This window comes from Wasmannia auropunctata, unplaced genomic scaffold, assembly GCF_000956235.1.
Source record: "Wasmannia auropunctata unplaced genomic scaffold, wasmannia.A_1.0 LD335975.1, whole genome shotgun sequence".
Lineage (NCBI taxonomy): Eukaryota > Metazoa > Arthropoda > Insecta > Hymenoptera > Formicidae > Wasmannia > Wasmannia auropunctata.
This window is the reverse complement of record NW_012026915.1, coordinates 249,445-272,582: the sequence shown is the minus strand read 5'-3', so window position 1 is coordinate 272,582 and position 23,138 is coordinate 249,445. Positions and strand designations below refer to the sequence as shown.

Sequence of the window (23,138 nt, the reverse complement as noted above, 5' to 3'; positions counted from 1 at the left end):
TATATGTATATATATATATATATATAAGCACTTATTAAAATATTTATGTTCCTATTAACAAGAACTCATTCATGATAATGAATAATTTTTTATTAATAAGACAATTCTCTTTAAGAGGTAATAGTTTCTTGAAAAGCTGATATATAAAGAAATAAAATTCCCCGAGCGTTATTAGAAAAACAAAAATATGGCTAAATGTAAAAAAATTATATAATACCATTTAAAAAATCAGAGGTGTCTTTTATATCTTTTTGCGCATTCATTCAGAAAGAAACTTGACCAAAATAAATTTCCTTTAATATCATACAACTTAATTGGAATGCTTTTTTCTAAAAATGCGTTTTCGGTATTTTCCTTTTAAGAACGAAATAAAACTAAAATAATTCATCGCGTGCGCTCGCATGTATGAGCGTATGCATGCGCATACATACATACATACATAGATACATACACACATACATGCATACATATTAGTCGGATTAAAAACCAATTTGTTCTAAAGAGGAATGTTTCATCCCTTAAAAGTGCGTGAGCACGAATATGTGATAGCTTAATTCTTGGTTTTGTCTGGAGAATAACATATTAAAAGATCATCGAAATCGGAGGGAGTCCGATAACTAACAAGGAAAGGGACACTTGGGTCCCTTTCCTTGTTAGTTATATTTGACATTCTCGTGAGCTCTTTAAAAATTATTTGAAATATGTAATTCTCCTATTAAGACATAGGCCGACTATGAGATAGTCGGTGCTTCTGTTAAATAATAGACGCCATTATTGATTTCACTATGAATTTATTGCTCTTGGAATGTTTTTATTAAATACATTTCAAGAGCAATAAGTTCATGGTAGAATCAACACATTGTGCAGCCTATTATTTAATAGAATTCCCGCTGTATAACCTTCCTCATAATAGGGGTCATTTCTTTTATATTCTTTTCCGTTAACTTGTAATTATGTCTTAAATACAGTTTGATTATTATATATAAATGATATTATTATCGATTATTACATATTAGATTTCAGTATAGTAGTTACAAGAAAAACAACTGATTAATGGATATCAGTGTTTTCATCGACCGGCAAAGTTAATAATATCTTCAAACGATGTCAAAGTTCTGTCCGGAAGTCCGATGGCACAACCTCGTCTTTTCTTTTTTAAATATGTTGCGGATGATTATATGTAATCTATCATGTTAAAAAAATGTGCACGCGCTCATGAAATATATATATATATAAATATATAAAATTCGATAAAATTTCAAGTTCGTGCGGATGGCATCTGCACGACTGTGGCCATCAGCAGGTCAAGCTGAGTTGGCAAGCTCGCGAATATATAAATTCAACCAAGGAGAGGAATCTTTCACTTCACATTTGGTACTGGGCATCACATAACACTATGTGGTTCCCTGTGACCCTTCTCCTACTTGGTAAGTATTAATCATTAATTTTGCGGATAGTAATAACTTTCATAAAAATTTCACATAGAATGTCTTGTACTTCATTAAAATTTTTAAAAAGAATATTTTTGAGTTAGTATAAAATTGATATGTTGATTTTTCAATATAAAATAGTTGCTGCAAAATCTGACGCTTTCACGTCATATATACTTAATATTAAACTAATTTACGTGCTAAGATAAATTCAAATATTTTGAGACAACGTAATAAGAACTTTATTTTAACCCGACAAGAAAATACACAATTCGATTATTACAATTTGGCAATCTGTTTGACAGTCGGCGTGGCCGTGGCCACAACTGATCACAGCCATGGTTGGGAATCGCAAACCGAGTATCAATACCTTGTACACAGTAGAACAATAACAGGCCTTGACAAGTTGAAAAACCAATATAGTGGACTTCAGTTAAAAGGTGTCCTTACCGTTCAAGTAAAATCACCGGAATCGTTGGTGGCGAAGCTTTCCGATCCGCAGTATGCTCGTATACATACTACATTACCGGACGGTCCGGAAACCAAGATCTCCGACCAGATGCTGGAATATCGCGAGCTTCCCATGTCAGGAAAGCCATTCGAAATCAAGTTGAAGCATGGAGTGATCCGGAACTTGATGGTCGACCGTGATGTACCTACTTGGGAACTGAATATCCTCAAGGGTTTCGTGAGTCAGTTACAGGTTGACACGCAGGGCGAAAACGTGATAAAACGCAAGGACACTCAAATTCCGATCGATGAGAATTCTTCCTCTATATTTAATGCCATGGAGGACTCCGTCGGTGGCAATTGCGAGGTTCTGTACGAGATCATTCCGTTGCACAGTGATGCTATTCTAGAGAGACAAGATAGGCTACCTTTCCCACACTTACACGGTGGCGCTCAACATTACGACGTTAAGAAAACGAAGAATTACAATAACTGCCAGCAGCGACAGCTTTATCACGTCGGCTTACACGATTCATTGTTAAAGGAAAAAGTAAATCAGCAGGATCAAATTCTTTCGGTGAGTTAAATTTTAATTGCTCAACTGTTCTTATGTGCTCTGCTCTATACTCTAGCTAAAAAATGTAATGATTGTGATTGAAGATTATAAAAGAGATCTCTTTGAACAATAGAAAACTGTTTCATTTTAAATGTCGGTACTTTTTTACTACTCTATACTCAGTTAACCAAACTGCAATTAAATAGAAGAAAAAATGATAAATTGGAACGTTAATAAAAATAAAATGGAGATATTATTGTTAGACAAAAATACTTATTCTAAGGTTAACAAGGATCCTATTCGCTCTCTTATAAATAAAGTGAGAATGTTACTGGCGCTAGAATAGAAAAATTCTGAATATATTTCGTCATCTACCTATCTCTTTAGTATCTACCTATTTCTTTAGATCTCTTTAGTACAGTAACAGTGTACTTCCGAGAACCTATGAACTTTGGAAAATCCACAAACTATATCACCTTTTAAGAATTATAGTATCGTCTATTGATCCATTACATTTTCTAGCAAGTTTTTTTTATGTACTATAATATCTATAAGTAACATACCGAAGGCTAACAGCCATATTAACGATATAGCTTCCATTAGTCAGAAACTTGAGTGGTTTACACATAGGCGGTAATTACATTCTTGGTTTCCCTCGACGTAGTTTTACTTTTTACAAATGTTCCTACCGATTTAGCTGCTAACAGTTTGCAATAGATGGAATTATATCTCTGAAAAATGCAGCATCCCTAAAGAATTTATGCAGTGTGATTTACGCGTGATTACTTAAATTCACTTTCTTAATAATTAAAAAATTAATCACTTTTTTAAATTCAACAACTATACATATAAATAAAATTTCGGAAATCTCATGGGCTCTTCCTTGTTTTCTGCATGTGATTGCAGATCTAGTGCTACAGGATCTTGAGACATGGACGCTAAGAATTTTTACATTCCATTTTACAATAGATACGTTGATGATATTGTCATGGCTATATCTTCTGAAATGGTGAACTTAACGTTACGAACCTTTAACTCCTTTCATTCACGTTTTACAGTTGATTGAGATTGGTAACAAAAAAAAACTTAATTTTTTAGATACTACTGTCGTTCTTAAATGAAGGGTTTATCGAATTTGATTTGTATCATAAACCAACTTTTTTCGGACGACATCTCAATTCCTATTTTTGGTATCCTCACAAAAGCGTGGCTTTATTATGAAACTTATCAACCGAGTTTTTTTTTATCTCATCCGAGATTTTATAAAAAAAATTTGGAATTTATTAATAGAATCCTTTAATTCTTTAATCCTTTTATCCTTTTTTTTTTTAATAGAATCCTTCTCGACAATGATTATCCCTTGAAGATCATTTTTAACATAATTTATAAACGGCTTAGATGTCTGTTTGCTACATAGATAAAAAAAACAGAACGTTAGTATAGTGATTCAGATAAGGAAAAAATTCGTTTATCATTCCGTATGTTCCTTCAATATTTGATAGTTTTTATAATATTTTTAGAAATTCCGACATTAAATTATCTTTCTATAGCATTAATAAACTTCGCAAATTTATCAAAGTCCAGAAAGATGCACTTTGTACTTTGTATTACTTCAATGAGTAATGTAGTCTATATAAGATATACCGTGCCGCAACTGCGATGTGTCTTATGTTGGGCAGACTAGTAGAACTTGAGTCAAAACTTGAATTTTTGAACACCGTAACCATATTCGTAGAAACATGTTCTGCTCACTCCGTGATCATTGACCATAGATTGCAATATGGTTATTATTTTGACTGGGAAGGCGTTGAAATATTAAACCACGAAAGATTTTAAACGACTTATTTCCGAAGTATATTAAATAACAACGGAACGATTTAAATTTGCAATCAGATACTGACTGTTTACATCACACATATCTTTCGTTTCTCAACAATAGATAAGATCCTTCATTTTATATATTCGGTTTGATCTGCGGCATTGCTGTTCCCTTTCATTTTACTTTTGACAGTCGTACTTACAAGACTTACTACTATTTTATTTGTTTCGGCCCTTTAAACCACAAATATTATTTCTTAAATTCAATTCTTTTATCACTGGATTGTTTAATACTGCTTACATTTATCATAAATATTAAGATAATTTTAATAACTGTCGATCTTGTCCGTCGAGATAAATTTTCTCCTTTCCTTTTCGTTATTTTGTTGCCTTTAATAAAGATAAAATTACTCTTCAATTTCAGTAGAAAATATGTCCACTATATCCGTGCTTAACAACTCGCATATTATAAGTATAGTCTCTTCCCGGCAAGGAGTCTTCCACCTCGAGGTTGATCGTTCTTTATACTATATTTTTCTCCACCTTGTACTGAAGATGGCCCGAAAGGAGAGCCGAAACATTTAATTAATATATATGAAGTTGTGATCAGTAATTGACTTTTATTATTTGTTGCGCAATAATTACCGCGCTCGTATACGCCGCGTTACACCTACGTTCTTTGACTTTTTTATGAGTCTTGTTATGTATGTATATTTGAAGAATGATAAACTTTATCGAAACTTATTTGCGATTTATGCGATTGTTACAGCAATTTTCTACGACTCAAATGATCATCACGGGCGATCTGAAACGTTTCACAATTCAATCCACCGAGACGAAGAATCAAGTGTCCGTCAAACCTGACGTATCTGATCCTTTCATTGGCGCCGTCCACAGCTTAACGAGATTAACTTTAGCCAGAAGAAGCAAAGTCTCCAACCCTTTGTCTGACCAACTCGAATCAGCCAATTTCGAATCAACTGGAAACCTATTGTACGCATATAATGATCCATTCTCTGGCTCCGAGAATCGAAAAGCACGTCACCCGAGCATTAGTCAAAATTCCGCGCAAGTACAATCGTCAGAGAGCAGCAGCTCTTCTCAAAGTTCCAGCAGCGAGGAAGACGCAATGCTGCTGGATGATTCTCTCTGGCAATCTAAAGCGCCATTGCATCTGGCTCCAAACGTACCGCTGTTACCTTACTTTGTCGGCTACAAGGGCAAGACTATCCAGATGTCCGATAAAGTCAACGTTGTGGAACATGCCGCGAATCTAATTTCTCAAATAGCCGAAGAAGTAGGTTCTTCATCAAAAATAACTGGAGATACGCTGGAGAAATATACAATCTTGAAGAACCTTGTTCGCACCTTGAACTTGGAGCAGTACGCTGAGTTAGAGAAGCGCGTAAACTCCTTAAATAAGGAGGGCCAATATGTCTGGAGCATCCTGCGCGATGTAGTCACACATGCCGGAACTGGACCTGCTTTACTCACTATCCACAATTGGTTAAAAACAAAACAAATTAAAGGCATAGAGGCAGCAAGTATTATCTCACAAATCCCCAGGCACGTTCGCCACCCAACGGCGGAATATATTCAAGCATTCTTCGTAAGTATACATTTCCGTATAATAACGTATTAATGATCAAGCACCCTTTTAATAATTCTCCACATCCGAATGAAATGCTTATTTTATTAGTAATTAAACATTATCCATAAAAATAATTATAACCTTTATACAATCTGTGCAGGAATTGTGTCTCGATCCAGTAATAACGCAACAGAAATATGTAAATGTGTCGACGCCTCTAGCATTTGCCGAATTGCTCGGCAAAAGTTATAACGGTCAGAAAAATTATCCGATACACAGTTTTGGCCCTATGACACTCAAGACAAACAACGAGGTGGTTAATCGCTATATTCCCCATTTCGCTAATCAGCTGAAACAAGGCTTGAGCGAAAACAACAGTCAAAAAATTCAGACATATATAGCAGCACTTGGTCTCACCGACCATCCGAATATTATCTCGATTTTTGAACCGTACATAGAAGGCACGGAGCCAGTAACGAAATTTCAACGTAAATTCATTGTAACTGTTTTGACCATCTTAGCCGAACACCAACCGAAATTAGTTAGACCTATTTTCTACAAGCTCTATTTGGACACAAATGAGGATCACGAGGTTCGTAGTCTTGCAGTATTTGGTCTTATCAAGACCGATCCACCTTTGAATATGTGGCAACGCCTAGCGGAATTCACTAATGTTGATAAGAGCGAACATGTAAACTCTTTCGTGAAGTCTACGATACAGAGCCTCGCTAATCTGAAACGACCGGAAATGCAAAATCTCGCTAACAAGGCGCGCAGTATTAAGCATTTGTTAACGAAAAAGAACAGTGGTTGGTACTCAAAAGCCTACTACGGGGACATTGAAAATTGGTTCTATAGAGGATTTAATTTGCAAGCTATTATTGGTGACGACAGTGCAATACCTACATGGCTATTCTTTATGGTGAATTCAATTTACGATCGCATCGGACAACCCACAGTGGCAACATATGAGGTATCGAACGGCAAGCAGTTTTTGAATAAACTGTATGAATTGCTGCAATCACGACAGCAGAAAGGCCAACAAGCAAGCGAAGAATTATCGCAAGTATCAGGCTTTGAAGAACTCGTGCAAGCACTTAAGATCAAGCCCGAACACTTGAATAAGTTGGAAGGAAATGTCGCCTTTAGCTCGGTGTACAATTTGCTGTTCTATCCCTTCGACGGTCCAGCAATTGAAAATCTTTCCCATGGTAAATATTCCTGAATTTAATTTCAAAATTATATTACTTTCAAAGAGATTAACTCTATAATATTATTTTTTTTTTACAGAAGTAAAAGATTTCATCTTCAAGAGTCAAAAATTACAATCAACTATAATCAACAATCAAGAAGTAACAGTGAGTTTCCCGATTGAAAATGGCCTGCCATTCATTTATACTTTCGAGTCGCCAGTGTTAATGAAGCTTAACGCTGACTGGCAAAATCAAGGCAAATCAAGGCAAATCAGTGAGCAAATATCTGGCAATTTTGATGCTCTTGTCGCCAAGAGGGTTCAGAAGCGATTTGGATTTCTAGCGCCTTTCGAGCATCAAAATTACATGACTGGTGTCGATCACAGTCTCCAACTACAAGTACCATTAGAGTTTGAAGTCACAGTTGGTCATAAAGGTTCAGGTTTAAGCGGGCTGAAGATTCGCCCGAACATCTTATCTATGCAAACTCAAGTAGATTCTTCTAATGGATTCAAATTGTTGCACCACAGCACCATTCCATTCACCACGCGACAAGACGTTCTTGATCTTCAACCTGTATCTCTTGATAAAAACACACATCTTGTACTGACTTCAGAGAAACATAAAACCACATTCGAGAAAGATCCACTTCATATCCAGGTAGAATCTGATAACAAACAAGTAGAAAGAAGTAATGTAGGAGATAACGTTGTACAGATTGTACACCAACTGATGGGTAGTTCAAAGAAAAATTCGAATTATAAAAAGTTAGACGTATCAATAAATCTTGGACAGATAGAACAGAGTGGCTTATATTTCAACATCGGTTACGATAAAATGGTACTTGATGATAACAATGGTCATAATAAGCATCCGCGTGCATTAGAGTCCCAAAGACTATTTTCTATAAAGTATACGAAACCAGACAGTGAGAACAGAAGAAAGGAGATTATGGAAACACTTAGCCAAGGCGTCAAGTCGGGTAACGTCCACGTATTTGATGTAAGTTACAAGGTCCCGTTACAAAAGCACGCACAAGTTCTCACCGTCGGTATAATGGAGCTCAACAACGTGAACAAAACGCATGCGACTTATGTTTATTGGAATTCTCAATCGAAAACGGAAGAGCCGGAATATGAAGTTTGCTACGTTCAAACAATGGAAAGATCACCAAAGACTCCTTTAGACTTTGAATATACGCTTAGAAGTAACCCGGAAGATACGCTCCAGGGTGTACTTCGATATGGAAAGAGTTGCATGGAAGGAACCAAAGTTATTGTCGAAGGAAAAGCGATGCGAAGTAACGAATTGAAGGAAGCGATAGAGAACTCCGAAACAGCCAAAAAATGTTGGGAAGAGATTCAAAACGGAAACAAAGTACCGCGGGCTTGCCAGAAGGCCACCCAGCTTGGCGAAATAAAGGATAATATAAGAGTTGTAATTAAGGGAACAACTGACATTGTTCGAAATGTTATTAACAAGATTGTGGGTTGGCTCGAAAATATAATGAAAATACGTGTAAAAGAAAACGACAATAACTTTGAAACAAATAACATCAATGTAAAAATGAATTTATTGCCCTACAAACTACCAAAAGTCTCAGTGCAAACCCCGCAACAAGAGATTACTTTCCCATACAATACGGAAACTTCTTTCGAAGAACAACGGCTATTGACAGAAAAAGTCAAAATGCTTGAAAATGAAATAGAAAGACGTAAGTTACAAAATTTAAAAAATATATATAATTAGTGTTCTTCAAATATTGTAAATTATAGTAATTAAATATGGTTGATAATGTATCATGTGCATGTATTAATTAAAAGCAAATTAACGCTTGAATAATAATGCTGAATCTGATAATTCGTTACTGTATTTGTGCAAGTATTTCTCAATAATTCCGCGATCGGATATATTTATTATTATTATTTCTTTAGTTTAAATAACTAAATCATTGTTCTGTTGTCGATATTTCGATGCATTATATCTTATTAGGTAAAAATGTCTTGCGGAATATAGTATATGTATATATATATATCTAGATTATTTCTAAAAATTCCATAATATAACATTACTAAATTCTTTTTTACAGCTTTGTGTACTCTCGACAAAAATAAGATCGTTACTTTTGATAAGCGGGTTTATCCTGTGACACTGGGGACAACTGAGCACGTATTATTGACCACTTATCCGATACTAGATCCTGATAATCACAAGAATCCAATTCCGGAAGAATCGAGAGTGGCTGTCTCAGTTCATGATACGAACGACGGCAGCAGGAGCGTTAATGTATTCTTGGGCAAACGAGAAATTAAATTGGTAAAATCGGGTTATGAACTGAAAGCTGTAGTTGACGGACAGACAGTCGATTTTGGATCGGAGAGATATTATCGTTATCTCGAAAACGGCGATGTTATTTTCGAAATCAGCTTGCTACCGGACCATTCGATCTTCTTGTACTCGAAGAAGTATGGAATTTACGTTGCGTATGACGGAAACCATGTTGCAGTATGGGTTAGTAAAAATATGAAACAAACTGGTAATATTAATAATACAGTAACGTAGAAAGTGTAATAACAATGGAAATAAATTTGTTTTTCAGGGAGCCCATAGATATCGCAATGCCGTGCGCGGTCTCTGCGGCAACTACGACTCCAATCTTGACAACGATTTCCTTACTCCCGAGAACTGCCTTCTGACGAAACCGAAAGAATTTACCTCCACGTATGCTTTGATTCAGGAGAATTCCGAGGGACCTATTCTGGAGAACAGGCGAAGAGCCGAACAAGCCCAGTGCAGGGAGCGCTCATCGATGCGTAATTATCAGAGCAACATTATCAACGATAGAGAAGCGGGAAGAATAACGGCAGAGGGCGAGCTACCATCCGGACAAAGTTGGGGCTATCATCCTGTTAATCGCAATAGAGCGAACGGACACCGCCATCGAGATTCTAGCAGATCCAGTCAAGAATACAGTCAGGAGCAAGAGAATAGAAATCATAATCGTGATTCGGGAGAACACAACATTGTCTATCGCACAAGAGTCTTCGAAGACAACTCCCAGCAACACATTTGTTTCACTACCAAACCTGTGCCAACGTGCCGCGAGGGGACTACTCCAACGGAAAGAAAGTCGAAGAAATATGACCTTATCTGCGAGGAGAGGAATGAGGAATCTGTAGGATTGAAACACAGAGTCGAGAAAGGTGCTAATCCCGATTTTAGCCAACGAAAGCGTGCTAACAAGTCGAAAACTTTCCAAGTTCCTGTCAGTTGCAGCGGCACCGTGTAGTCCGGCAGTACCGAAATAATATGCCGATCTTGCATACCTAATCGAAAAACGAATTCTTTCTTTTTTTTTATTTTATTTTTTTTTAATCTGCAAATATGTTATTATAGTAATTGCAGTAATATAAGCAATAATAAAGTTGAGGCTTTTCAACGTAATTATTTGTGGTATCCTTTCCTGCACATCCAAGTTCGAAATCAATAATCCATTTAATTACCAGCATTAATTAAGATCGGTACATGTCTTTTATACAGTAATTGTCCTTTTTATTGAAATAGTAGCCGTTGAACCTTTGTTTCAAACTTTCTAGCGGAATATCGTTCCTAGAATGAGATAAAACCTGTGTGACGATCGATTAATTATCGCATTTGTATCCCATTGTTCTATCTGTCCATTATCTCAATTTAATTATCTGCAATAATATCAAGATGCTTCGCTATTCAAGGTACTCTAATTCCATTGAAAGTGAACAAAGCAAGGAACTGCGTAACTGCGAATGCTGCGATACGCGACTTTGATAATATGATATCGTAAAGATTCTCGAACGTTTTAAAAAACCTTATAATCCCGCGGCTAAGTGGCCTAAGATATTGGCTGCGTTCCGCAAAGCGCATCATGCGCATGATTTATCCTTTTATCTTTGTTTAACATTTAATGAACAACGAGGACACCATGATACATCATGCGCATGATGCGCATTGCGGAACGCACCATCAAAGTCGCGTATCGCAGTATTCGCAGTCACGCAGTTCCTTACTTTGTTCGCTTTCAACTGCGGAGTTTCTTGATTTATGCGGCAATCTACATGCGAGTTTGCAATGCATAACGTATCCTAAAAAATGTTGCAATTATAATGTAAATATTAGTATATTTGTATTGACTTGGTAATACAAATTACAATTTAACTTGATGAGTAATTGTTGTCGTCTCCGTGTCTGTTCGCTTTTTTCGATGTATATTTTCAACGTGAATATAATATACTATAAGTACATAATCTCAATTAAATAGATTGCAATTCTGGAACAAATACCATCACTGTAGAAGTGAATATGTTACCTTACGAAATGCCAAAGATTCAAGTGCACACTCCGCAACAGGAGATTACTTTCCCTTACGCCAGAGAAACTCCTTTGGAAGAACAAAAGCTATTAAAGGAAAAAGTCGAAACGCTCGAAAATGAAATAGAAAAACGTAAGTTATTTAAAATTTTAAAAATATATAATTAGTGTTCTTCAAATATTGTAAATTATATAGTAATTAAATATGTTGATAATGTATCATGCATATGTATAGATTAAAAACAAATTAACGCTCGAATAATAATGCTGAAGCTGATAATTCGTTATTCTATTATTATTTGTAGTATTTTTCAATAACTCCGTAAGCGAATATATTTATTACTATTATTACATTAGTTTAAATGAATCATTGTTCCGTTATTGATTCCTCGATGAATTATATGTTTTTGGATAAAGAAGTCTTGCAAAATGTAATAATATTCAAGTGTCCAGATACTCGACCCCATTACTTGAGATGATTCGGGACCAAAAAGGAGAAGAAAGCTATATAAACGTAAGTCCGGAAATGAGTTCTTTTCGAGTTACAGACACTTTTATGTTAAAAAATAACACCATAAATAAATCGTAACGAAAATTATATTAAATTATAATAATAATAATCGTAATAAGTGATTATGATTATTAATATAAAATATAAATTATTTTCTTAGTTATAGTCACTTTTATTTAAAAAAAATCGTTATGTACTTTTCATAATCATAATAATTATAATTATTTATTACTATTATTATTACAATTTATTAAGATTTCTTTTAATATGAAGGTGACTATGTATCAGACAAAACTCACTTCCGTATCTGTTTTTGTATAACTTTCTTTCCTTCTTTTTGAGTGCCGAATCACTTTAGTAATGCAGACGAGATGCTGGTCACCCTGTATATGAATTGTTTATAAAAATTTCACAATATAACGTCACTAAATTTTTTTTTACAGCTTCGTGTACTCTCGACAAAAATATGGTCATTACTTTTGATAAGCGAGTTTATCCCGTGACACTGGGAACTACGAAGTACGTGCTGTTGATCACTTATCTGATACAGGATCCTAATAATCGCAAAAATCATATGACAATTGCGGAAGAATTGATAGTGGCTGTCGTAGCTAAGGATATGAACGACGGTAGCAGAAGCGTCAACATAATCCTGGGCAAACGAGAAGTTAAATTGACAAAATTGGGTCATGAGACGATAGCTACATTTAACGGAGCTACAGTTATCGATTCAAAAAAGAGAAGTTATGGATACATCGCACATCGCGAAATCATTTTCGTGATCGTAAAACTACCGGATGGTTCGATCGTATGTGACTCGCAGAAGTATGGAATTACTGTTGCGTACGATGGAAATCGTGTTAACATACGGGTTAGTAAAAATATGAAAACAAATGGGTAATATTAATTAGTCAATTATATATAATAACGCAGAGAGTGTAATAACAATTGAAATATAAATTTTGTTTTTTAGACAGTCGATAGGTATCGCAATGCCGTGCGCGGTCTCTGCGGCAACTACGACTCTAATACCGGCAATGATTTTCTTACTCCTGGAAAATACCTTCTGACAAAGCCCGAGGAATTCGCCGCCACATATTCCTCGATTCAGGAGAATTCCGAGGGACCAGTTCTGAAGAACAGACGAAAAGCCGAATAAGCCCAGTGCAGGGAGCTCCATCAAGACGTGATTATTAGAGCAACATTATCAGCGATAGAGAAGCGGCAAGAATGACTGCAGAGGACGGGCCACTATCCGGATAAAATTGGAGCTACCATCCGGATAATCGCAATAAAGAGTACGAACGATACCGCGATCGAGATTCTAGCACGTATACAATCGAAAATACAGTCTGGAGCAAGAGAATATAAAGACCGTAACCGTGATTTGAAGAAAAGGAACCTTGTTTATCGCACAAAAGTCCTTGAAAATCTCTCATTGCACATTTGTTTCACTAACCTACCTGTGCCAAAATGTTGCGATCGAACCATCCCAACGGAAATAATAATGAGGAGATACGACCTTTTCTGCATGTTCGAGGAATGAGAAATCTCTAGAATTGAAACGCAGAGTCGAGCAAGGCGTTAATATCTATTTTAGCCGAGAGCGTGCCAATATGTCGAAAATTTTCCGGGTTCCTGTCCGTTGCAGCATCATGTAGTTCGGCAATACCAATATACTGCAGATTGTGCATTCCTAATCGAGAAACGACTTCTTAACATTTTTTATTGTCCTTTTTTTTAAGCTGAAAATATGTTCTTTTAGTAATTATAGTAATGCAAGCAATAATAAAGTTGAAGCTTTTCAACACAATTATTTGTGGTATTCTTTCTTGCACATCCAAGTTGTTTATCAATAATGTATTTAATTGCCAGCATTAATTAAGATTATTACATGTCTTTTATCTAGTAATCATTCTTTTTGTTGGTACAACCGCGTTAAATTTTTATTTTAAAATTTCAACTTTCTAGCAAAATACCATTTCTATTAAGATCAAGCTAAGATAAGCTTGTGTGACAAGTCAGTTTTGATTATCGCATCTGTCTTTTTGTTCTAACTGTTTATTATCTTAATTAACAAGATGCTTCGTGCTCTGACTCTAACGAAAAGACTGGACCTAAGCGCGATAAGTGGTGCTAAATTAATAAAAACACGACATTGTAAATCTTTAAATAAAAACAAATTTATAATTCAAGAAATAAGATATTTAAGAAAAACAGACTTCGGCTAATGTTGAAATCTCTTCAGCGCATATAATGTTGATGAAAAATAAATTAATTAAATTAATAAAATAAAATAAATAGGCCAGAAAAAATATTTTATATCGTTAAAGTATATTTAACAATATTAATTACGTTGTTTGTTGTGGTCGGAATCATGCGGATCTAAACTCGCATCAGTTGGAACCTGATTATTCGTTCCTACATCCTACAATCACAGACGCAACAGTTAAGACTTCCTTATTTAGATTGTAGGCAATAGTAAACCGTGTTTATATCCAAAAGGAAATGTCATGGTCAAAAGTTAAATAAAAATAATAAATTTAGTGATAATCGGTGGTTTTCATAATTCGAAATGAATATACAGAATTTATTTATTTAATTTTTTTATCTTTTATCAACATTACATGCGCTCATAAGATGGCTACAACATTAGCTGGAACATTTGTTTTTCTTAAATATATATTTGTTTTAACTTAAAGACTTAATGTTATAATGTTATATTTATAATGTTATATTTTTATTACGGTTGAGCACCACTTACCGTGCTAAATTCTGCCCTAGTTTTGTAATTATTAGATTGGATATAAACAAATTTACTTATTAACGAAGTCCATTTTTATATTTATCTTTGACGCGTATATGCCGCTATATCCCGTTTACACTATACCTTATAGTATTAGATGTATAGACCGGATATAGAGACACAAGTGTCAAAGATATATATGTGTATAGAGAAATGGATCTCGTCAACAAATAATTTTTTTAGTTTACATTTAAATTTTCTTTCTACGACATAATAGAAGATTTAAGAGAATGAATGATAATTTTAGAATGGCACAGTTACAGATTCGTTTTGTTGATAATTTTATATAACTCCGTTGTATATACGTAAGCACTTATTAAAATATTTCTATTGTCAACTCGTTCATAATAGGAATAGTGGGTAATTTTTTATTAAAAAGATAATTCTCTTTAAGGAGATCATTCTTTGAAAAGCTAACATATAGAGAAAAATAAAATTCCCCGTGCGTCATTAGTAAAATAAAAAAAATATGGCTAGTTGGCGATGTAAAAATGTTTAATAACTAATGCAAAACAGCAATAATTCGTTGAATCCGATACAAACATTTAACACATACTGAAGATTATCAATGACCTGTTATGAACTTACTTATCGATTAAAATGCGAATATGTTGCATATTATCTCTACAAAAATCTGCGAAAGAGTACAATTCCTTGTAAATGTTATGACACAGAGCTTTATATAAGAGTTCAATAAATCATATGAAAAATCTCTTAAATTTTGAAACTTAAAGAATAATTTGTAATATAAATTAATTTGTTTATAATTTTCTTTAAAAAATTTTGTAGAGTCATATAAATTTTAGGACTTTCTGATACTATCAACGGCGTCTCTCGATTAATTATTTATTGATTAAATCTCGATATCCGATCCATTATTATCATTATGATACATTATAATTAGATCTAATAGAGACTACATAATGTTAATAAATAAGGACATATGTATATGTGTTGAATAATCAAAGAGAATCATATTTTTGGACAAAGTCATTATCTTGTTTGAAAGTATGTGTGTGAAGCCCTTCAATTTTCCAAGTATGCTACTATTATGCAAAATGTTCTCAATCACACTCGATTCTAACTATGTGCAAAATTAGTGTGTGCACATAGTTAAAATAATTTATTATGTGACACAGAATTATACAATTTTAAGTTGAAATCTAAATCAATCATATCGCGCGGGTCAAGCTGACGTGACACACGGAGTATATATAAATCCGACTGAGAGGAAGAATCTCCCATTTTGTACTAGACATTATTCATAGCAAATCATGTGGTATCTGGCTTTTCTCGTAATCGGTAAGTAAACGACAATATTTTATGTAAATAACGTTAACTTATAGGAAAATTATACGGTAACGGTATTTCTTATCATTTACTGCATATTTAAATAAATTATTTTTTTTCTTGCTTGATAAAATGATTATTTTGAAACTCCTACAATATTTCTCTTTCTTTATTGCTAATTTATCCAAAATTATGAAAGTTAATCTTCTCTTTAATAATCCCGCAAATTTCTTATTAGTAAAAACTATTTTTATATATTGCAATATATCAATTTGTACAAAATGTAATAATAACCTGTAGATAATCACATTAAGATAAAAATATATACATAAAGAAATAAAAAAGTAGAAACACAATTTAAAAAACCAAGAAGTGTAATAAAATTCTGCACATTTACTTTTTCGCTTGAGCTATTTTATTTATTAAAATATGTCATTATTTGTTAAAACATTATATGTAATTATTCATTAAAACATGTTTAACGAATTTTTCTTTTAGTAGTTGGAGCAGCCATAGCCGATCACAATTATGCCTGGCAAACCGGAAACGAATATCATTTTCTTATAGAAAGTCGGACACTGACATCTTTAAACAGATTATCTGGACAATCTTCTGGGATTTTTATGAAATGTGCTCTCACCATTCAGGTAAAATCCTCGGATCGGCTGCAGGCTGTTGTATCGGAAACACAACATGCTCCTGTGGACAAAGTATTGACAAATATATGGGAAGAAATTACCGATCTCGAGTTTCGCGAGCTTTCTTTGTCGGAAAAACCTTTCGAGATCAAACTCAAACATGGAATGATACGGGATGTGTTAGTCGATGAGGACGTGCCTACTTGGGAGGTGAATTTGCTAAAGAGTATTGTGAGTCAGCTGCAAATCGATATGGAGGGTGAAAATATGTTAGCAAGAAGTCCAACGTACTCAAATGAGATTCGTGGCATGCGACAACCGTACTTTTATATGATGCCTTATGACAATGTGCCCAACGTTACATTCAAAGTTATGGAAGATTCCGTCGGAGGTAAATGTGAGGTCCTTTACAATATCACACCAATGAATAATGATACCTACGTATCCGTTCCACCATACAGCCACGAGAATGACTCATATTTCACTATCACAAAATCGAAGGATTACGTCAAATGCGAGCAAAGAATGGCTTATGAATTTGGTATCATGGACAAAAGAAATTTGAAACGGACACCTAACGTTATTTCAGTAAGTTAGATTTAAACATAAAAGAATTGTTACAATACTCGAGTTGATGAAATCTTACATAATTGAGTGCTATACAATTATACGAAGAAAGAGGTTTAGCGAAACTCTCTCGTTCGAATGTTTCTATATTTCTATATCTATGCAAAATAAAATTAAAATGTATGCAACGCTGAGAGAGCAAAATTTATTTTTCTAATTGTATATTTGTTACAGAGATCATCTGAGACTAAAATTGTCGCCACCGGTAATCTGACATGTTTTACCATCCAATCGTCCTCGATGACAGACGAGATATCCATCAACTCTAACATTAACGATATGTACTCTGGCGTTGTCTATAGTAGTATGAATCTAACTTTGGACAGAATGAGCCAGATTTCCAATCCTCTGCCTTCATCAAACAATCTTGTGTCAACTGGGAACTTAGTGTACACTTACAACAATCCGTTCTCTAACCAACGCAAACCGCGTCGTTCGAGTGTCAGTCGAAGAACCTTGGAATCTGAGAACCATAATTCTAATAGTTCTAGTGACGATAACAGCAGCGAGGAGCGTGACTACTTGCAACCTAAACCGACATTGGACGAGGCTCCGGAGAGTCCGCTATTGCCCTATTTTATCGGATACAAAGGCAACAGCATCCAAAAGTCCGAAGAGGATTATATTTTGACAGCGGCCCGTTTGATCGGTCAGATAACCGGGGAAATGGAACATTTTCCTGAACAAATTTTAAATGAACCATTCACCGACACTTTAGAGCGAGTCACAATTCTAATTAGACTGATCCGCACTATGAATGTCAACCAAATCGCTGAGATAGAGAACAAACTACCCGAATTATTCTACCAGGACGATCGTAACAGACTTTCTAATAAAGAGGAGCAGAAGGTATACGATCAAGCTGCATGGGATGTCTTTTGCAGCACCGTCGCATATGCCGGAACTGGTCCCGCTCTTATCGCTATCAAAAATTGGATAAAAACCGGGAAACTCGAGGGCAAACAAGCGGCGCAGATTATTTCGAAAATTCCGAAAGCTGCGATTGCACCTACGGCAGAATATATTGCAGCGTTCTTTGTAAGTATTTATTATATTAGTATGAAATATATATTAAATCAACATGTAAAAGAAATCAGAAGATAAGAGATTAAAAAAATGTCTTTTTTTAAATCTCTCATCGTTTAAATATTCGTATCAGCAATTACTAAATATATATATGTACAGATTAATTTTAATTTTTGATCTCCATGCAGGAATTGATTACCGATAAGCGAGTAATGAAACAGAAATATTTAAATACAACCGCACCTTTATCATTCGCCGAATTGGTTGGTTACACCCAAAATATTACGATCTCTAGTTACTATCCGATTCACAGTTTCGACCGTATGGTCCCTAAAGACGACAATTCGTTACTTGAAATTTATATTCCGTATATGGCCACTCAATTAAGAAAATCCATCGAGGAAGGTGACAGCCGTCGAATTCAAACATACATTATGTCATTGGGTAATTTTGACCATCCAGAAGTAGTCTTCGTCTTTAAGCCGTATCTGGAAGGCACGTTGCCGGCATCAAAGTTCCAACGTTTGATGATGTTAATATCGTTAAGCAGATTAAGTGAAAGCCACCCGCTTATCATTGAAGCCATCACCTATAAAATTTACCAAAACGTACACGAAGCCTACGAATTACGTATTGCAGCTGTTAATATTATAATGAGGACCAAGCCATCCCTGAACATATTGGAGAGAATTGCGGAACTTACCATGTCAGAAGATAATCTACTTGTAAAATCTGCCGTCAAAACCAACTTAGAAGCCATCGCTAATTTGAAGCAACCGGAGTGGGAAGAATTCGCTTCCAAGGCGCGTATCGCTAGCAAGTTATTGAATCCTGACATTCAGGTTGAAAGTCAATCTGAAAGTGTCTTCAAAGAATTGATAGTCGCTGCTCTAAACATCGCTCAAACAAATATCCGTCAGACGATTGGTAGCGACGACATTGATATACCTAAAGATATAGAAGCTAACGTACACCAATCATACGGTGACTTCCATTTACCTCGCTCAAAAATAAGATTCTCAGTGTCAAGCATCAGAAAAATCTTGATAGATATGGGGCAGCATATGCCCTGGAAGACCAAAAGTATAGCAGAAAAAAAATCAATTATAGAAGAGATTATTGAGAAGCTCGGTATTATTCCCGAAGATGAGGAATCTTTTGAAGGGAATATCTTTATAGATACTATATTTGATTCTGAATTCTATCCTTTCGACAGCCATACGATTGAAGACGTCAAGAATAGTAAGTATTCCGAAATTAATAATTACTGAATTAACAATCTTTCAACTAAATTTATAAATAAAATTTATAAATAACTAAAAACAGAATAATAATTACTGAATTAACAATCTTGCAAATAATTCTGTTCTATTTCAGTGATGGCAACGTTTATCGAATCAATGTCGAAGACGCAAGCTTTTGAATCCGAAAATCTAAATCAGCTAGGTCATTATGACACGACGTTAGGATTCCCGACTGAAACCGGTTTGCCATTCATCTATACCTTAACGATTCCGCAATTAACGAAATATAGTGGTGGAGAATCTCATGAAATAAGAAATTCACAAACTGGAAGTTTTATGGAATTTACAGCGGCGGGACATATAATAATGAGAGAAAAGATCCAAAGTAGAATTGGTTTTGTTACACCTTTCGAGCACAGGCACTACATTGCTGATATCGATATCAATATTCAGATTTTCATACCAGCTGGCTTAAGTGTCAAATTGGAGGGAGGAAAGAAGAAATTAGAGCTGAATATGCAACCGCGCGAATATTATCGATATGGCACTGGACATGTGGCGATACATCACAGTATCGTTCCTTATACCGCAAGACACAACATTCTGGATTTACAACCTGTAATTCTCAGCTCTAACACGCGCCTAGTGTACACAAAAGAACCGCGAGAAATACAAGCGTCACTAGGTAATTTGACACTCAAAGCAAGGAGTGATCTTATTGACAGAGAGATCTTATGGTCAGAGTCTAATTATGAAAACACCATGAGGATTCTTTACTTATTTTATAATGATCCCGGCGCCCATTACAGGACATTCGACGGAATCTTGAATGTCACGGCTGCACAAGTAAACATAACTTTTAATAATTTTGTGACTTTCAACGAGGATAATTCCGAAGCAACAATTCCTGCGATAATTGACAAAGAGCCAGAAAGTGACGCGAGGAAAGAACAATTTCAGCAGGAAGTTAGCAAAAATATTAATTCTGGCACTGGTTTTATTTTTGATATAAGTATTTTAGCTAACAATTTTTATCAAGTTTTCACCTTTGCTTTGGCAAACAGTCGCGTAGATAATAAATATCAAGGTCTTCTTTATTCAAATATTCAATCGCCAAACGGAGAAATCTATGTGGAGTTTTGCTCTGTTGGATACGTACGATTATCACGCATTCCGTTAAACTTAGAGAAAGCGATCGAAATGAGTCCAAATTATGAATTTAAAACTGAAATGCGATTAGGAGATCGTAATTCGTATGGAGCGACATTTGGACTCCGAGGAAATTGGACTCGCAGTAATGATGTCATTGAGAGGGCATCTAAATCCGAGATATTCGACGAATGTCGGCAAGAGATGGCACATGGCAACGTTTGGGTACCAGCGTGTCAAAGAGCCAGCGAATTATTTCAGCATAAGGATCTTCTGACAATGTCAATATCGACCGATGCGGTTTTAGTGTACTATATGTATATGATGGGCCCGATCGTAGGGCTCGCGACAAAGCTCGAAAAGCTTTCCAATGAAAATATTACGACACCTGAATTTTTTACTCGCCCGGGAAGCGCTCACGAAGGCACTATCGATATGGAGATAAAAATGTCGCTGGACAACAATGATGCGAAAATCTCTGTGAACACTTCACAAGTGGACGTTGGGTTCTCTCTATCAGACATTAACCAAGATACTTTCAAATTCTCTGATACGAAAGAATATTTCGATGGAAACTCAGAAGGAGGTAAAATTTTGTAAATAGAATACTATTTTACATTAAATAGCAAAATAAAAAAGAATTTAATGCATTGATACGGCATATTTGATTATAAAAATGTTGAAAGCAAGATAATGTCGAATCATAATGCAATAATTGATGATTCTGTATTATTTTTTAATCACGATCATATTCGATCTTTTAACGTTTTTTCGATAATTGTTGATAATAATATTGGATAAAATAGTCTTATCAAAAATGATATCAATTGTTTATACATAACAGAATAACTATGTAGAAATTTTTTTTTACAGAAGTGTGCGTTCTCGACAAAACTAAAGTTATTACTTTTGACAAAATGCAATATCATTTGAATTTGGGGAAATGTTGGCACGTTATGATGATCATTAAACAAAAGAGGGATATCGTTAATCCCGAAAAAACTTTAAATATTCCAAATGCGTTGAGAGTGCTTGTCATGGTTCGAGAAATGGACGATGGTAGCAGGGAGGTCCGGATGATCTTGGATGATCAAGAAATTTATCTGCAGAAATCGGATAATCGTCTTCAAGTTATGGTTAATGGTCAGGCAGTTAATTTCTCGGATCAGGAGAGTTACCGAGACTTTCTCGGAGAAGTCGAAATTTATCAAATGGACGGAATGATTGCAATTTCCTCGGAGCTCCATGATTTGTTCGCCGTGTATGACGGAGAACGTATCCTACTTAATGTAAGTATAAGAAAATAAAATAATTAATGCATTAAGGCCGGTTCTACAATAATGTAATAGGCCATAGGGTGTAAGATATTGAACAATAATCAATTATTTTTCTTACATTCGACAAAACTTACGTTCTGTGATTGGTTAATTTCTTACGGCTTTTAGTTACTATTGCAGAATCGGTCTGACATAAAATAGACTATACCTATGGCACAATCACGAAATAAATTTTTATATAAAATGCATCTGTTTCTAGCCATCCGATGCATATCTCAATGCTGTACGCGGTCTCTGCGGCAACTATGACAAATTGATGTTCAACGATTTTATCACTTCTAAGAATTGCAACATCACGCGTCCCGAAATATTCGCCGCCACTTATGCTCTGACTGAGGAGGACTGCCAAGGACCCGCGTTGCAGAATAAACAACAAGTCGACCAATACTCGTGCATTCCGATGCCTGAGTATTCTCCGACAAAGGATATCATTGATCACAAACTATTCCTTATTGATAAAGATAAACTACAAGCGCGCAAAAGAATTAGTTTCTATGAATACTTATCCGGCATTTACATGGATGCACACAAGACACGGCGACGCTAGCCGCGCGGCGAAAGTTGGAATAGCAATGAGAAAGTGATTTTCCTATCCCGAGATCTATCCACATTTCACTAAAAATTACTACTCATCACTACTGGGTGTAGTGATACTACTAATGATTACTTACACGAATTTAATACTATTACACTGCTTGTCACAAATAGTGGCACTATACTGCATACCAGCAGTAACACTACTACGTAAAAATATCGCAATAATCGATATTGTTTTATTAGCAGAGTTTGCAAGAATTGTAAGGCCGTAGAATAGATGTAAAAATATTTGTTTTATAGTATAATAAAGAAGATTTCTCCTTACAATTTAAACGCAGAATCAAGCAAAGATTTGGACGAAGAAAATTATTTCCAAGTTGTAAACTTTCAATATTTTTATATTATTAGCTTTTTTATTTTATCTATTCTTTATAAATATTTGATATTTTACTAATTGTAATCGTGTATAAATAAAAAATTATGTTATTAATAATTTCTTTTCTTTTTACAGATACGATTACAGATGTGTAATTGAGATTAAGGGATAAAAAATTATATCTCTATTTAAATTCTATTAAAATCAAAATTAGA

General features: G+C 34.9%; 3 protein-coding genes across 3 annotated transcripts; all 3 read left to right on the top strand.

The window, feature by feature from the left end:
* The first annotated feature begins 1,316 nt into the window (after positions 1-1,316).
* LOC105454791 (vitellogenin-3-like) lies at positions 1,317-10,482 on the top strand. The gene is made up of 7 exons (XM_011697673.1): positions 1,317-1,427; positions 1,736-2,457; positions 5,024-5,863; positions 6,006-7,056; positions 7,136-8,752; positions 9,128-9,549; positions 9,638-10,482. Exons 1-7 carry the CDS (start codon positions 1,397-1,399, stop codon positions 10,325-10,327), a joined length of 5,373 nt encoding a protein of 1,790 aa, XP_011695975.1. The 5' UTR covers positions 1,317-1,396; the 3' UTR covers positions 10,328-10,482.
* A 732-nt stretch (positions 10,483-11,214) lies between these two features.
* LOC105454810 (vitellogenin-3-like) lies at positions 11,215-13,052 on the top strand. Its single transcript, XM_011697696.1, has 3 exons — positions 11,215-11,515; positions 12,337-12,764; positions 12,867-13,052. The coding sequence occupies exons 1-3, from the start codon at positions 11,374-11,376 to the stop codon at positions 13,050-13,052; spliced, it is 756 nt and encodes a 251-aa protein (XP_011695998.1). The 5' UTR covers positions 11,215-11,373.
* A 2,859-nt stretch (positions 13,053-15,911) lies between these two features.
* On the top strand, positions 15,912-22,884 carry LOC105454788 (vitellogenin-1-like). Its single transcript, XM_011697670.1, has 7 exons — positions 15,912-16,001; positions 16,488-17,215; positions 17,429-18,292; positions 18,469-19,522; positions 19,658-21,259; positions 21,547-21,962; positions 22,210-22,884. The coding sequence occupies exons 1-7, from the start codon at positions 15,974-15,976 to the stop codon at positions 22,555-22,557; spliced, it is 5,040 nt and encodes a 1,679-aa protein (XP_011695972.1). The 5' UTR covers positions 15,912-15,973; the 3' UTR covers positions 22,558-22,884.
* The last annotated feature ends 254 nt before the right edge of the window (positions 22,885-23,138 follow it).

Coding starts and splice junctions, on each gene's coding strand:
- LOC105454791 (XM_011697673.1), top strand. CDS start 1,397: ATGTGGTTCCCTGTGACCCTTCTCCTACTTG. Junction 1,428..1,735: donor TGTGACCCTTCTCCTACTTG/GTAAGTATTAAT, acceptor TCTGTTTGACAG/TCGGCGTGGCCGTGGCCACA. Junction 5,864..6,005: donor AATATATTCAAGCATTCTTC/GTAAGTATACAT, acceptor CAATCTGTGCAG/GAATTGTGTCTCGATCCAGT.
- LOC105454810 (XM_011697696.1), top strand. CDS start 11,374: ATGTTACCTTACGAAATGCCAAAGATTCAAGTGCACACTCCGCAACAG. Junction 11,516..12,336: donor CGAAAATGAAATAGAAAAAC/GTAAGTTATTTA, acceptor TTTTTTTTACAG/CTTCGTGTACTCTCGACAAA. Junction 12,765..12,866: donor GAAATCGTGTTAACATACGG/GTTAGTAAAAAT, acceptor TTTGTTTTTTAG/ACAGTCGATAGGTATCGCAA.
- LOC105454788 (XM_011697670.1), top strand. CDS start 15,974: ATGTGGTATCTGGCTTTTCTCGTAATCG. Junction 18,293..18,468: donor AATATATTGCAGCGTTCTTT/GTAAGTATTTAT, acceptor ATCTCCATGCAG/GAATTGATTACCGATAAGCG. Junction 21,260..21,546: donor CGATGGAAACTCAGAAGGAG/GTAAAATTTTGT, acceptor TTTTTTTTACAG/AAGTGTGCGTTCTCGACAAA.